The sequence below is a fragment of the Delphinus delphis genome, chromosome 9 (genome assembly GCF_949987515.2).
Source record: "Delphinus delphis chromosome 9, mDelDel1.2, whole genome shotgun sequence".
Taxonomy (NCBI): Eukaryota; Metazoa; Chordata; class Mammalia; order Artiodactyla; family Delphinidae; genus Delphinus; species Delphinus delphis.
In genome coordinates, this window is record NC_082691.1 from 55757948 (window position 1) to 55771873 (window position 13926).

Here is a 13926-nt window from a genome sequence, read left to right on the forward strand (position 1 = left end):
CAAAACCAGACAAAGATACTACAAAAAAAGAAAATTATAGACCAATATCACTGGTGAATATAGATGCAAAAATCCTCAACAAAATAGTAGCAAACAGAATCCAACAACACATTAAAAGGATCATACACCATGATCAAGTGGGATTTTTCCCAGGGATTCAAGGATTCTTCAATATACGCAAATCAATCAATGTGATACACCATACTAACAAATTGAAGAATAAAAACCATATGATCATCTCAATAGATGCAAAAAAAGCTTTTGACAAAATTCAACACCCATTTATGATAAAAACTCTCGAGAAACTGGGCATAGGGGGAACCTACCTCAACATAATAAAGGCCATATATGACAAACCCATAGCAAACATCATTCTCAATGGTGAAAAACTGAAAGCATTTCCTCTAAGATCTGGAACAAGACAAGGATGTCCACTCTCACCACTATTATTCAACATAGTTTTGCAAGTCCTAGCCACCGCAATCGGAGAAGAAAAAGAAATAAAAGGAATACAAATTGGAAAAGAAGAAGTAAAACTGTCACTGTTTGCAGATGACATGATACTATACATAGAGAATCCTAAAGATGCCACCAGAAAACTACTAGAGCTAATCAATGAATTTGGTAAAGTTGCAGGATACAAAATTAATGCATAGAAATCTCTTGCATTCCAATACACTAATGATGAAAAATCTGAATGAGAAATGAAGGAAACACTCCCATTTACCATTGCAACAAAAGGAATAAAATACCTAGGAATAAACCTACCTAAGGAGACAAAAGACCTGTATGCAGAAAGCTATAAGACACTGATGAAAGAAATTAAAGATGATACCAACAGATGGAGAGCTATACCATGTTCTTGGATTGGAAGAACCAATACTGTGAAAATGACTATACTACCCAAAGCAATCTACAGATTCAATGCAATCCCTATCAAATTACCCATGGCATTTTTTACGGAACTAGAACAAGAAATCTTAAAATTTGTATGGAGACACAAAAGACCTCGAATAGCCAAAGCAGTCTTGAGGGAAAACATTGGAGCTGGAGGAATCAGACTTCCTGACTTCAGACTATACTATAAAGCTACAGTAATCAAGACAATATGGTACTGGCACAAAAACAGAAACATAGATCAATGGAACAAGATAGAAAGCCCAGAGATAAACCCACGCACCTATGGTCAACTAATCTATGACAAAGGAGGCAAGGATATACAATGGAGAAAAGACAGTCTCTTCAATAAGTGGTGCTGGGAAAACGGGACAGCTACATGTAAAAGAATGAAATTAGAACACTCCCTGATACCATATAGAAAAATAAACTCTAAATGGATTACAGACCTAAATGTAAGACCGGACACTATAAAACTCTTAGAGGAAAACATAGGAAGAACACTCTTTGACATAAATCACAGCAAGATCTTTTTTGATCCACCTCCTAGAGTAATGGAAATAAAAGCAAAAATAAACAAATGGGACCTAATGAAACTTAAAAGTTTTTGCACAGCAAAGGAAACCATAAAAAAGACGAAAAGACAACCCTCAGAATGGGAGAAAATATTTGCAAATGAATCAACGGACAAAGTATTAATCTCCAAAATATATAAACAGCTCATGCAGCTCAATATTAAAAAAACAAACAACCCAATCCAAAAATGAGCAGAAGACCTAAATAGACATTTCTCCAAAGAAGACATACAGATGGCCAAGAAGCACATAAAAAGCTGCTCAACATCACTAATTATTAGAGAAATGCAAATCTAAACTACAATGAGGTATCACCTCACACCAGTTAGAATACGCATCATCAGAAAATCTACAAACAAGTGCTGGAGAGGGTGTGGAGAAAAGGGAACCTTCTTGCACTGTTGGGGGGAATATAAATTGATACAGCCACTATGGAGAACAGTATGGAGGTTCCTTAAAAAACTAAAAATAGAATTACCATATCACCCAGCAATCCCACTACTGGGCATATACCCAGAGAAAACCATAATTCAAAAAGACACATGCACCCCAATGTTCATTGCAGCACTATTTACAGTAGCCAGGTCATGGAAGCAACCTAAATGCCCATGGACAGACGAATGGATACAGAAGATGTGGTACATATATACAATGGAATATTACTCAGCCATGAAAAGGAACGAAATTGGGTCATTTGTTGAGAGGTGGATGGATCTAGAGACTGTCATACACAGTGAAGTAAGTCTGAAAGAGAAGAACAAATATCGTATATTAACTCATATATGTGGAACCTAGAAAAATGGTACAGATGAACCAGTTTGCAGGGCAGAAATTGAGACACAGATGTAGAGAACAATGTATGGCCACCAAGTGCAGAAAGCTGCGGGGGTGTGGGGGTGGTGGTGTGATGAATTGGGCAATTGGGATTGACATGTATACACTGATGTATATAAAGTTAATGACTAATAAGGACCTCCTGTATAAAAGAATTTAAAAAAATTAGGGAAGAGGAAGAGGAGGTGTTTTTGCTCTTTGGATAATGTATTAGGTGGATGTGTTTGCTAAGTACTATTTGAAATGAGTAAACACTGCTTTAGCTTTTGTTGTTTAGCATATTTGATCTTTTTTGATGTTACTGCAAATGTAACACTTGGCCGTAAATGAAAGGAGTAAGGGGATTAGCATTTGAGTGCTTATTAAGTACCTAGATTTATATATGTGTGTGTGTGTGTGTGTGTGTGTGTGTGTGTGAGTGTGTGTGTGTGTATATATGTGTATATATATGTGTGTGTATATATATATATATATATATAAAATCTTATTTAAACCTTTAGAACAATCTTATTACATAGTGCCTATTACTATGACTTTTTTACAAAGGACAAAACTGTTGGTTAGTAGTTTGCCTCAGATGGTTAATCAACAGTAGAGGTAGGATTCAGCTATTCTTCTGACTCCGAGGCCCATAATCTTTGCCTCAGAACAGAGTGTTCTTTGGGGGTCCTCCAGATGACCTGTTGACCTTTACAGTGTACAAGAGTGATATGAGTGTACGATTTTTATTTATTTATTTTTTTGGCCGTGCTGCGCAGCATGTGGTATCTTAGTTCCCTGACCAAGGATCGAGCTCGTGCACCCTGCAGGTAAGTGTGGAATCTTAACCCTGGACCGCAAGGGAAGTCCCGAGTGTATGATTTTTGAATGAGGTTCCCAGCCAACTCAAAGAGGAGAGAGAGAGGGAGAAAATGGGGAAGAGACAGAGGTGAGATTCATTCACTTTTATTTTTAGGAGGTTACTTGCAGTTTGGTGAGATTGGGTAGACTGGTTTTGCCAGGCCTCTTCTGGTTTCTTTGTATTATTCCCGTCATATTAGGAAGTAAGAGGCCTTGCCTCCACCCACCATGCCCCATATTTTCTCTCCCCTTCTTTTGTAGGGGTAAGGCAGTGGTGCTGCCTTGGAATTGGTGTGTGTGAGTGTGAGTGGCAGTAAAAGGAACGTGGGTTTTGTGTTCTATGGAGTCTTTTTTTTTTTTTTTTCCCAAGGAAAGGATTTATATGTTTCTGAAAGATCAGAAGGCTCTTGCTTAGGGTATGCAAGCTTCTTCTTTGTTTCAGTTACAGTGGAGAAGGACAACCTTCAGGAAGGTAACTGTTGAAATGTAGAAATCAGAATTATAGGTAACTGTCCTTTAAGCAGTATGTGTTCCAGAGATAATCCAACTGGATTAGGTGTATCCTGTAACGCTGTAGGGAATGTGCATAGGCTGGATGTAAGGTTAGGCATTTAAGCGTTTCTTTTTTTTAACTTTAGTGGCAATTAAAATTAATTTAATCATTTCTCCAAAGCAATATTCATTATATGTTATTTTTGTTAAAATGCTTTTGTAAAGTTGAAATCAAAGAGTACTAGATGACTTTTTAAAAAAAATTTATTTATTTATTATTTTTGGCTGCGTTGGGTCTTCATTCCTGTGTGCAGGCTTTCTCTAGTTGTGGCGGCTTCTCTTGTTGCGGGGCACGGGCTCTAGGCACGTGGGCTTCAGTAATTGCAGTACGTGGGCTCAGTAGTTGTGGCTCGTGGGCTCTAGAGCACAGGCTCAGTGGTTGTGGCACACAGGCTTGGTTGTTTCACAGCATGTGGGATCTTCCTGGAGCAGGGCTCGAACCCGTGTCCCTGCATTGGCAGGTGGATTCTTAACCACTGCGCCACCAGGGAAGTCCCTGATTACATTTTTAATTAAAAAATTTTGTCTTTGACTGGGTTTGAGATACACACACACACACACACATATACACACACACATACTCACACACTGAGATAGAGACAGAGCCCTTGACAGGACCCCTCTCTGCAGGGTTCTCGCTTTTGTGCTCATTCTCTGAGTCCTCTGTTCAGTCAGCACTCCTCAAATCTCTCCCGTGTGCTGGGCTACGTGTGTGAAGGGGTGTGTGTGTGTGTGTAAGTGAGACTCTCTGCCTCTTCCCCCTCCCTCTGACCCATTCTCTCTCTGTCTCTAAGGTGTTAATGAAGTCTGCCCTGTCTCTGAGAGAGAAGAAGAGAGGAAACACAGGAGGGAGAGGAGTTGGGAGCTTGCATACCCCAACAAACCATATTTTAAAAATGCAGTTAGGTCCCTTCAACAATCAGATTGTGGCTTTAGTATTTAGCAGCTTAATAACCGCTAGGTGTGTAAAATGGCTGTGATAAATAAGACATGAACCCAAATGATGTATGTGCAACCTTTTTTTTCTTTAGGATGTTTTACAAATTATTATGTCAACAAATATTTTAAATTTTCAGATAAAAATGGAAAAGGCTGCTAAGCAGAAAGGAAAAGCACCATTGCCATCAACTACAAAATCTTCATGAAGACTACTGGGGAAATTAAAACCAGCATCCAAATATGTCTTTTGTGTGTTAATTATTTAAGTATAATGATACAATTTATTTTTCCTCAAATAATTTACTTCTTTTTCTGTGTAAAAATATCTTTTTGAATGTTTCCTTAATTTATTTAAGTGAAAATACCTTATACTACTTTTGTCAAAATTCATGATTTATTACTTTATATAAACTTTTTATCTCTCCTAACAAATGAGGTTATTTTTACATTAGCCAAAAGCTTAAAGTATGGTAAATATTTTTAGTTTATAATAGTTTAACTTTTTCAGGCTATTTTAAAAATTAAAGATGTTATTGAGGGTTTTGAACAAATATATTTCGTTCAAAATAGTTACATGAATATCCTTAATTTTTATTTTTCAAACTTTGTAATGTTGATTTGTTTTAAAATAAAAAAGCGTATTTTAAAATTATATAATCATTTTCTAGTGGTATCTAATGATTTTTAAGTCGTTTTGTTAACTATGCATTGTTTATAACTGTATTGATGCCTCCCGTGTGCCACTTCAGATTCTCTTGGTGCACCTCTAACTCCAGTACTGCTGTGAGACACTTCCAAGCAGGCTTCTGACAGCTTCACGTGGAAGCCATTTGATGGCACTCTGTCTTGCTGTCTTCTCTAAAGATCCTCTGACACTGTGGCTTCGGATGCCCACTGGAACCCTTCTGCATCATACATGTATGAAATACACGGGTGGGTTAATGACCTTGGGACCAGACTTGACTAATGGGAGGTGGAAGCCAATAGACAGATAAATAGTTCCCCTTCCTTCTGCTGGGAAGACAGTTCTGAGATGCCTTTCATAATCTTTCTCAGAAAATAGGATTGAGCACTAGTCACCCATAGCAATGGTCAACCCCACATCCTTATGTTAGCTTTCTCTTTTCCCCTTTTCCCCTCCCTGACTCCTTCCTCTGGTTCCCTCAGATATACTTACCTGTATTTGAACATTTGTCTTAGGCTTTGCTTTTTTGTGAGGGGTAAACCCAGCCTATGACAGGTATCAGGAATGGCCTTCAAAAGCAAACCCTCAGGATGGGATTCTGTGACTGCAATATTCATTGAATAGATGACAGTAAAGACCCATAGCTGGTGATAAGTGGGGTAGCGATAACTCCTGGCATGTAGATGCACCACAGTTACTGTAGTGGATTTGCGTGAATAGCAGGTGGAAGGTGAAGTGTTAGGTTGTACCGTAGCCGTGACATTACTGTGGAATGGGACTAACGGAAATTATAAAGATGGAGGTGTTCTTTAGCCATTGTTAACTGCTTTGGAAACCTTGAAAAAAGAAAATGGCATAGGTTCATGTTAGCTACTTAAGGCATGCTGTGGAAACCAGAGTGCCTCAATAGCACCTTTCAAGAAAAATCTCATCTCATGCGGATGTAGGCCATCTGTGCTGACATTCCAGCCCAAATTTAATAGTAAAGGTGGCAAGGCTGCAAAGGAAACTGAATGCACAGCCTTGATCATTTCCTCCACCAACGTTAGCATGCCTACAGGAAAAGGAACCCTGAAACATGCAATGGGGACATGTGTGTTGGTGAGCCTGAGAAATATTGAACCCTCAGGTTTTCCTGAACCTTTGAGTTGGCCGAAGCAGTCTCCTCCACGTTGCTAGAGAGCAGTCTGCCCTTGCCTGGAGATCCTGCAAAGACTATTTGAGGCACTTGCATTGCAAGATAATACTTGTTCTCCTTAAGACCCATCCCTGCTATGCCTCATTGACTCTGAACTGGTAACTAGGATCAGATCTCAGCATACCCTTAGAGCAGATATACAGTCCTTCCTATAGGAGGATAGGTTACAATTTGCATGAACTGCAGGTTCTGGTCTAAATGTACTGGAAGAAACCTAGGAAACATGTTTGGGAATAGATCTTGAGGGTGTTGGATCAGGGAGTGGAATATAAGGCTTGACAGGAAAGAGTGACATAGTAGCACTTACTCATGACTCAGGCTTTAATGTCCTGGCAAGGGTATCTGGAGTTGGTCCTAACACATTGCTAGGATAGCATATGGAAGATATGGTAGAAATGCCAGAAGTTATTTGGCATAGTATTGAGGAGGGGGTCAGAAAGTTCAAGAAAACAGCAATGTTAGAATGGATTCGTTGTTTAAAACTGGAGAAGCTACCACTTGACTGTTTTCTTTGGGAAGGCTCAGATGATGCTTGTAACTAAGGCAATAAGAAATATAATGGTGAAGAATATACTGGCAACACAGAAGTTCGGCAGTGGCTAACCTCTGCAGGGTAGAGTTGATGGTAGAAGATGCTGCCATGATACTGGGCTCCTTTATATAAGTGTAGATGATGGGATGCAGAAATGTCAAAGGCCAGGTTGTGGAACTTAACTGTCAGAGGCCCAATGGACATAATTAATAGGTACGAAGGCATGGATTGGTGAAGAAGGTTAAGATCATGATGTTCCAAGGGGAAAGATAGAAGCACGGCTGATTAGGATGTTATTTGACTTGTATAACCATGGTTCCTCACTCAATTTCTGAATCTAAGGCAGTTCAGATCTAGAGCCCATTGATGGAAGGGAAAGCCCAGATCCCTTTGAGGAAGGATTCTCAAGTATATATGATTAACATCGCCTTGATGCTTCCCCAAAGGGCAGTCATTTAACACCATTTACCAGGGTAACTATGCAGTAGAGAAAGAGGAATATTAAGATTTTAAACCAAGGACTATTGGACAGGATCTGAGCTGATACGGATCCCAAAGGACCCAAAACACTATTATGGTCCTCTGGTTTTATGGAAGCCCAATGATAAATGAAGTCCTGGCCGAAGTCCATCTCAGTGGGTACAGTGGGTCTGGCCACACTCTTTGTTTATTTCTACAGTCCTTAAATATATATAATTGGGATAGATCAACTTAGAAGCTGATAATTCTTGCTTTTTGCCCTAGATGCTTCTCAGGTGCTGCAGGCTGGAGTCAGAGTTAATGACCTAAGGGCCTCCCTGACCAATGGGTTATGTAGATATAAAGTCAGTAGGGATATAGAAGACCTGAACAACTATTAACCAACTTGATCTTAGTGACATTTACAGAACACTCAGCCAAATGACAGCAGAATACAGTAGTCCCCCCTTATCCCTGGTCAATATGTTCCAAGACTCCTAGTGGATTCTTGAAACCGTAGATGGTACCAAACCCTATAAATATTACATTTTTTCTATACATACACACCTATGATAAAGTTTAATGTATAAATTCGGCACAGTAAGAGATTAACAATAACTAATAAAATAGAACAATTATAACAATATACTATAAAAAATTATGTGATAAAAATTTTCTCTCACAATCTTGTTGTACTGTAGCCACATTTCTTCTTGTGATGATGTGAGATGATACAGTGGCTACATGATTAGATGAAGTGAAGTGAATGGCATAGGCATTGTGATGTAGCATTAGGCTGCTACTGACTTCCTAAAGATATGTCAGAAGGAAGGTCATCTACTTTGCTCTGTATCAGAACCAGACAAAGACATTACAAGAAAAGAAAATTTCAGACCAATATCCCTCTTGAACATAGATGCAAAAATTCTTAACATTTTAGCAAATCTAATATAAGAATATATAAAAAGGATAATACATCATGACCAAGTGGGTTTTATCCAAGGGATGCAAGGTTGGTTTAACATTTGAAAATTAGCCAGTGTAATTCATCATATTAACTAATTAAATTAACTAATTAATTAACTAATCAATTAACTAATTAAAAAAGAACCACATGATCATCACAATAGATGAAGGAGTATTCGACAAAATTGAACATACATTCATGATAAAAGCTCTCAGCAAACTAAGAATAGAAGGTAATTTCTTCAATCTGATAAAGAGTATCTACTAAAACCCCACAGCTGGTATCAGTGGAATAGTACTTAGCAATAAAGAGCAACGAACTATTGATACATGTGAAAAAATGGATGAATCTCAAAATAATTATGCTGAATGAAAGAGAGCAGAGAAAATGGACATACTGTATGATTTCATTAACATCCAATTCTAGAAAATGCAAACTTACATATGGTGACAGAAAGCAGAATCTGTTCTTTGGGGTAGACATGGGGAGCCAAGTACTATAAAGAGGCATGAGGAAACTTTTGGGGGGGTAAAGGAAATGACTGTTATCTTTGTTAACAGTGAGGATGACTGCAACAGTATATAATATGTTCAGCCATCTAAATATGTACTTTTAATACCTGCAGCTTATTGTATATTAATTATACTTCAATCAAGCAGTTAAAAATTAATGGAGGGGGGCTTCCCTGGTGGCGCAGTGGTTGCGAGTCCGCCTGCCTATGCAGGGGACGCGGGTTCGTGCCCCAGTCCAGGAGGATCCCACATGCAGCGGAGCGGCTGGGCCCGTGAGCCATGGCCGCTGGGCCTGCGCGTCCGGAGCCTGTGCTCCGCAACAGGAGAGGCCGCGGCAGTGAGAGGCCCGCGTACCAGAAAAAAAAAAAAAAAATGAATGCAGATAATTTTCTACTGTTATGAAAGGTTTGCCACAAAGGGTAATATCTGCTTATAACCGGATAGATAAGCTATATTAGTTTTTCCCCCTTAATGTGAAAAACGCTGCAACACAAGAGAGGGATCTGACGCTAGGCTGGACCGAGAAATGCTTGTAAAGCTACCAATCTGAAAACCACATTTTCATTAACTAAAGTCATTTTCTCCTTTCCACCTGTAAAAAAGGATGCCGGGATTCTTCTAACTTGGCTGCTTTAAAATTTTAATCACCGCGTACAAATTAGGAAAGGCCACAAAATCCAAGCCACCACCTTATATCATTATTTGATGGCTTGTTAAAGAAGTAGCCATTAGCCCGCAGGTGCTGGGAATACCCGCCCATAAATTTTGCACGCGCAGTCTCCGCGCACTGCCCGCCGGCTGCCTGGCCTCAGCCAGCACGCCCCGCCCTAGGCCCCCAGGCCTTGGTGGTCACGTGAGCGAGGCACCGGCTCGCGCTGAGCCAGTATGAAGGCGCAGCAAAGATCGCGCAAGCGCAGTGAGGGGCCAGAGTGGCCGGGGCACGCGAGGTGACGTCACGTCCGGCTGACGGCGAGCTGACTGCGAGCCACGGCCTAGGGACGGAGGGCTGAGGGCCCAGCGTGTGGGCCGGGGGCACTTTTCTAGAACTTCTCTGGCGAAAAGTGCGAGGTCAGTAGGAGTCTTTTTTGTAGGTTTGATGGTGGCTGCTTCAGGGACCGTATTTTCACCTCTGGTGGTCTTTAGGGCTGACCAGTATGGGCACGGCCCGTTTCCCGGCCTTCTTGGTCTCCGAGGCGCCGGCGCACTTCTGAGGGTGACAGGCACCCCAGTTGCTGAGTGTGGTGCCGGGAGGCGAAGCCGGCCTTCAAATAACTGAGGCCTGCGTGTTCTGGGTGAAGACAGGGACCTGCAGGCCTGTTGTCGGGTGGAATTTTCTCTTCCCGCAAACTACGTGCCGTTTAAGCTTCGAAATCCCTCCTGAAATAGGTGTTAAGGAGCGACCTGGTCTTAACTTATTTGAAACTCTCGATGTGAATTGGAAGTGCCGTTTGGTAATCCAGGTTTGCAGAAAGTGGGTGCAGCATCACTTCCTTCATAACCATGTGGAAAAGTCTTTTTTGACCCCTTTAAAAGTAACATTTAAACATTATTCTAGCAGTGGCTTTTTAGATCGTGTGGTGCGATTTCCAAAGTAAACATTTTCATTTTTACTAAGTTTAAGCCAGTGTCTTCCAGTGAAATATAGTTTCCCTGAACAGATTCCAACTTGGTTTTACAAGTTTTTGCTCAATTTAAAAATTACTTTTGGCCAGTATTTGAGGAAGAATCCTTCTTTTAAAGATGTGTTAGTGTATGCGAAAAATTTTTTTTAAAGTTGTAATGAAAATAATAAAGTTTAAAAAATTTTTACGACCTTCCCCCCTGCCCCCCCATAGGGTTAACTTTTCCCCCCATAGTTGGGAGAGTATTTGGAGCTTTGGTGTAGTGATGTTTAGTTAACTCTTAAATTTCTTTAAAAAATTTTATTGTTTTCCATTTCCTTGAAAAAAATAACATTTATGCATGTAAAGTGCAATCTTCTGGTGTTTTAAGGATAAATTTATAAACTTGTAGACATTTATCTTGAAATATTTTGCAGTTGGGAAAGCAAATTATTTAATGAAAATTATTTTTGAAGGTATGTATAAAGTTTGATTCATTTTGCAGTTGTTAAATGCAGGGTATCTTCAAAAGCAGAAACAACTATGCCTTTTAAATAAAATAGATATGTTTATTTAAAAATTAAATACCAGTCGGAAGCATTTGTTTTACATATGTTTGTAGTGTTTCTTTTTGTTTAAATTATGGAAGTCCTACTCATGTTTGGGGAGGGCATCAATTATTTTAAAAGAGTATGCACATTGTTCTGAAGTATTTATTTAACTGATCAAAGTGTGCATGAATTATACACTTCAATGTAAATTTGTAAAGGTTTGGCTAAAGAGATAATTTCAAAGATAGAAATTGCGTATGATGAAATTGCAAAATACAATATACTGAAAACAATTATTGAAGAAAATACCTTTAGGGTTGTTTTTAATATAGAGTTTAAATTTTGATAACTTAGGACAAAACGTATTTGGAGGAATTCGGACATTATATGGTTTAGTCTTTATTCAGTGTTAATGGACAGATTAATAGAACCTAATTCAAAGTATTGAATTGTTTTAGTTTTTCAGGAATTGTCCAAATGGATGAAGAAGTACATTACAGTAAAGGTACTGACACTAAAAATTATTTTTGGTTGTAAGAGCTAGATGATCTTGATTAATTTCTAATTTTCTTTGCATTGTGATTTGGTTTTAGTTGAAGATGTGATTGGAAGTCATGTAGAAGATGCAGTAACGTTTTGGGCCCAGGTAAATAGTAGCCTGGTTGATTTCCTCTCCCACCCTTTGCTCCACTAATCCAGGTCCTCCCCAACAAAAATAAAAATAAAAACCCTGTAATGTATATATATCATTGTTATTCTCAATGCTTAATTTTTATTGAACATTATTTAACACAGGGCATTATTAGAAGACAAATGGCTACAGCTGGAACTTAATGCCAGAATTATGAGTAGTATGCTCATAATACCCTGAGTTAAAAAAGAAAACAGCAAAATTGTAGTGGTTTTAGAATTACATTCAATTTAACACATCTAGGCTGCATAAATTACTGAAGATGCTGAAAAACTGTTGTATTTCTGAAGTTACAGCCCCATCTAGAGGTCTCTGATAAGATTGTTTCTTAAGTGATACTAAGTTTTAAAATTTCAGTCATTTTTTTCTATTGGCTTAATTTTGAATTTGAGGTACAATGTTTTTCTCATCATATAATTGTAAATACTAATGGAACATTTATAATTTTACATTGGCATGCGTCAGGACAGATAAGTTTACTCAGTTTTAAATACAAAGCAAGGCACCAAAGTGCTTATGTTCCAGAATTTAAGAGGTGAATCCCTCAGAGGTACACGATTACTCACTAATTTTTAATTTTGTGAACTACATGATATAGGAGGGAAGGGAATAACATTTCTCTGTACTTCTACAGCCTGAGAACTCCTTTTTGTACGGGTAGAGTGAATTGGCAATGTGGGAAATAGGATTTATGAGAAGAAAGGTTATAGAAGACATATGATTAACTCAGTGTTCTTAAATCTATATGGAAAACATTTTAGAAGGGTGATAGTCATAGAAAAATTTTGGCAAATTTGTATCTCTGCTTATGAACATATTTTCTAAAGGTTGCCCACAATGTTCTGGTTCAATGCCCATTGTCTCTGCATTAATAGCACCTGTGACCCTCTCAACAGTGTTCCAGGTTGGATGATAAATGATATTTTTAAGCTCATTATGTAGGAAAAACATTTATTATCTTAAATAAGATTTTCAGACCAGCACTGTCTGGTAGAAATACAATGTCAGCCATATAAGTAATTTAAAATTTAGTAGACACATAAAAAAGTAAAAAGAAATGGGCAAAACTGATTTTAATAAATATATTTTATGTAACTCAGCATATCCAAAATATCATTTCAAAATATAATAAATACAAATGTTACCAAGATAGTTTATTTTCCTTTTTTTTCCTATCCAGTGTATATTTTAGATTTCCAGCACAACTTAAATCAGACTAGCCATATTTCAAGTAAGCATTGGCTATTGTATTGGTCATTGCAGCTCTAGACTTTGATTTTTATTGACCTTTATGTGAAGCTGTTGCTTGAATTTGGAACTATGATTTAAACCAGGAGTCAGTAAACTTTTTCTGTGAAATATTAGATAGTAAATATTTTAAGGTTTGTGGGTCTCTTTTGCAACTGTTCAGCTCTACAAAAGCTGCCATTGTAGTGCAAAGGCAGCCATAGACAATACATAAATAAATATGTATAGCTGTGATCTATTAAAATTTTATTTACCAAAACAGGTAGGAGAGCCCATAATTTGCCAACCTCTGATTTCAACCATGAAGTTGAGGCCCCTGTAGAAATTTAAACATATTTCAAAAAGTGAGGAAAAATATCTTAATTGGATGAAAAGATTAAGTGAAAACTGATAAGGCGTCCATATGAATCGAATGATTTTTTTCGAGAAGCAAATTGTTTGTGCACACATGTGCGAATCCATACCGGAGCCACGTCCTGTATGTGCCCCTTCGACGGTTGTAATAAGAAGTTTGCTCAGTCGACTAACCTGAAATCTCACATCTTAGCACATGCTAAGGCCAAAAACAACCAGTGAGAAAAAGAGAGAAGACCCTTCTCAACCTTGAGAAGCATCTTTCAGGAGTGTGATTGGGAGTAAATATGCTTCTCCTTTGTATATTGTTTCTAAGCAAGAATTTTAAAAATGAATCCTACATATCTAAGGAACATCTTTTGATGTTTGATAAAGTTTTGATATATTTTGATAAAGTAGTAAAAATCAAAGAAAAAAACTTTAGTAAGGTGACATTGCTAAGATGCTCTATCTTGCTCTGTAATATCATTTCAAAAACATGGTATTTTTGT

General features: G+C 38.2%; 2 protein-coding genes across 8 annotated transcripts in view; both read left to right on the forward strand.

Annotated features, from left to right (window-relative positions):
* Positions 1–11783, forward strand: part of FAM221A (family with sequence similarity 221 member A) — a 33572-nt gene extending 21789 nt beyond the window's left edge. For 2 of the 7 annotated variants that reach the window (XM_060020603.1, XM_060020606.1), the window contains 2 exons: positions 11601–11647; positions 11736–11783. In XM_060020603.1, the coding sequence (XP_059876586.1) occupies positions 11601–11627 (27 nt within the window). In that variant the 3' untranslated portion in view covers positions 11628–11647; positions 11736–11783. Of the gene's footprint in view, positions 1–3064; positions 3116–4492; positions 4660–4774; positions 5068–11600; positions 11648–11735 lie in introns of those variants that run through there. The other 5 variants (XM_060020600.1, XM_060020601.1, XM_060020605.1 and 2 more) reach the window with 4 other exon arrangements.
* The window catches only part of STK31 (serine/threonine kinase 31), a 91085-nt gene continuing 82370 nt past the window's right edge, over positions 5212–13926 (forward strand). The window contains 3 exon segments of the mRNA XM_060020608.2: positions 5212–5570; positions 11601–11647; positions 11736–11788. Of these exon segments, the coding sequence (XP_059876591.1) occupies positions 5554–5570; positions 11601–11647; positions 11736–11788 (117 nt within the window). The 5' untranslated portion in view covers positions 5212–5553.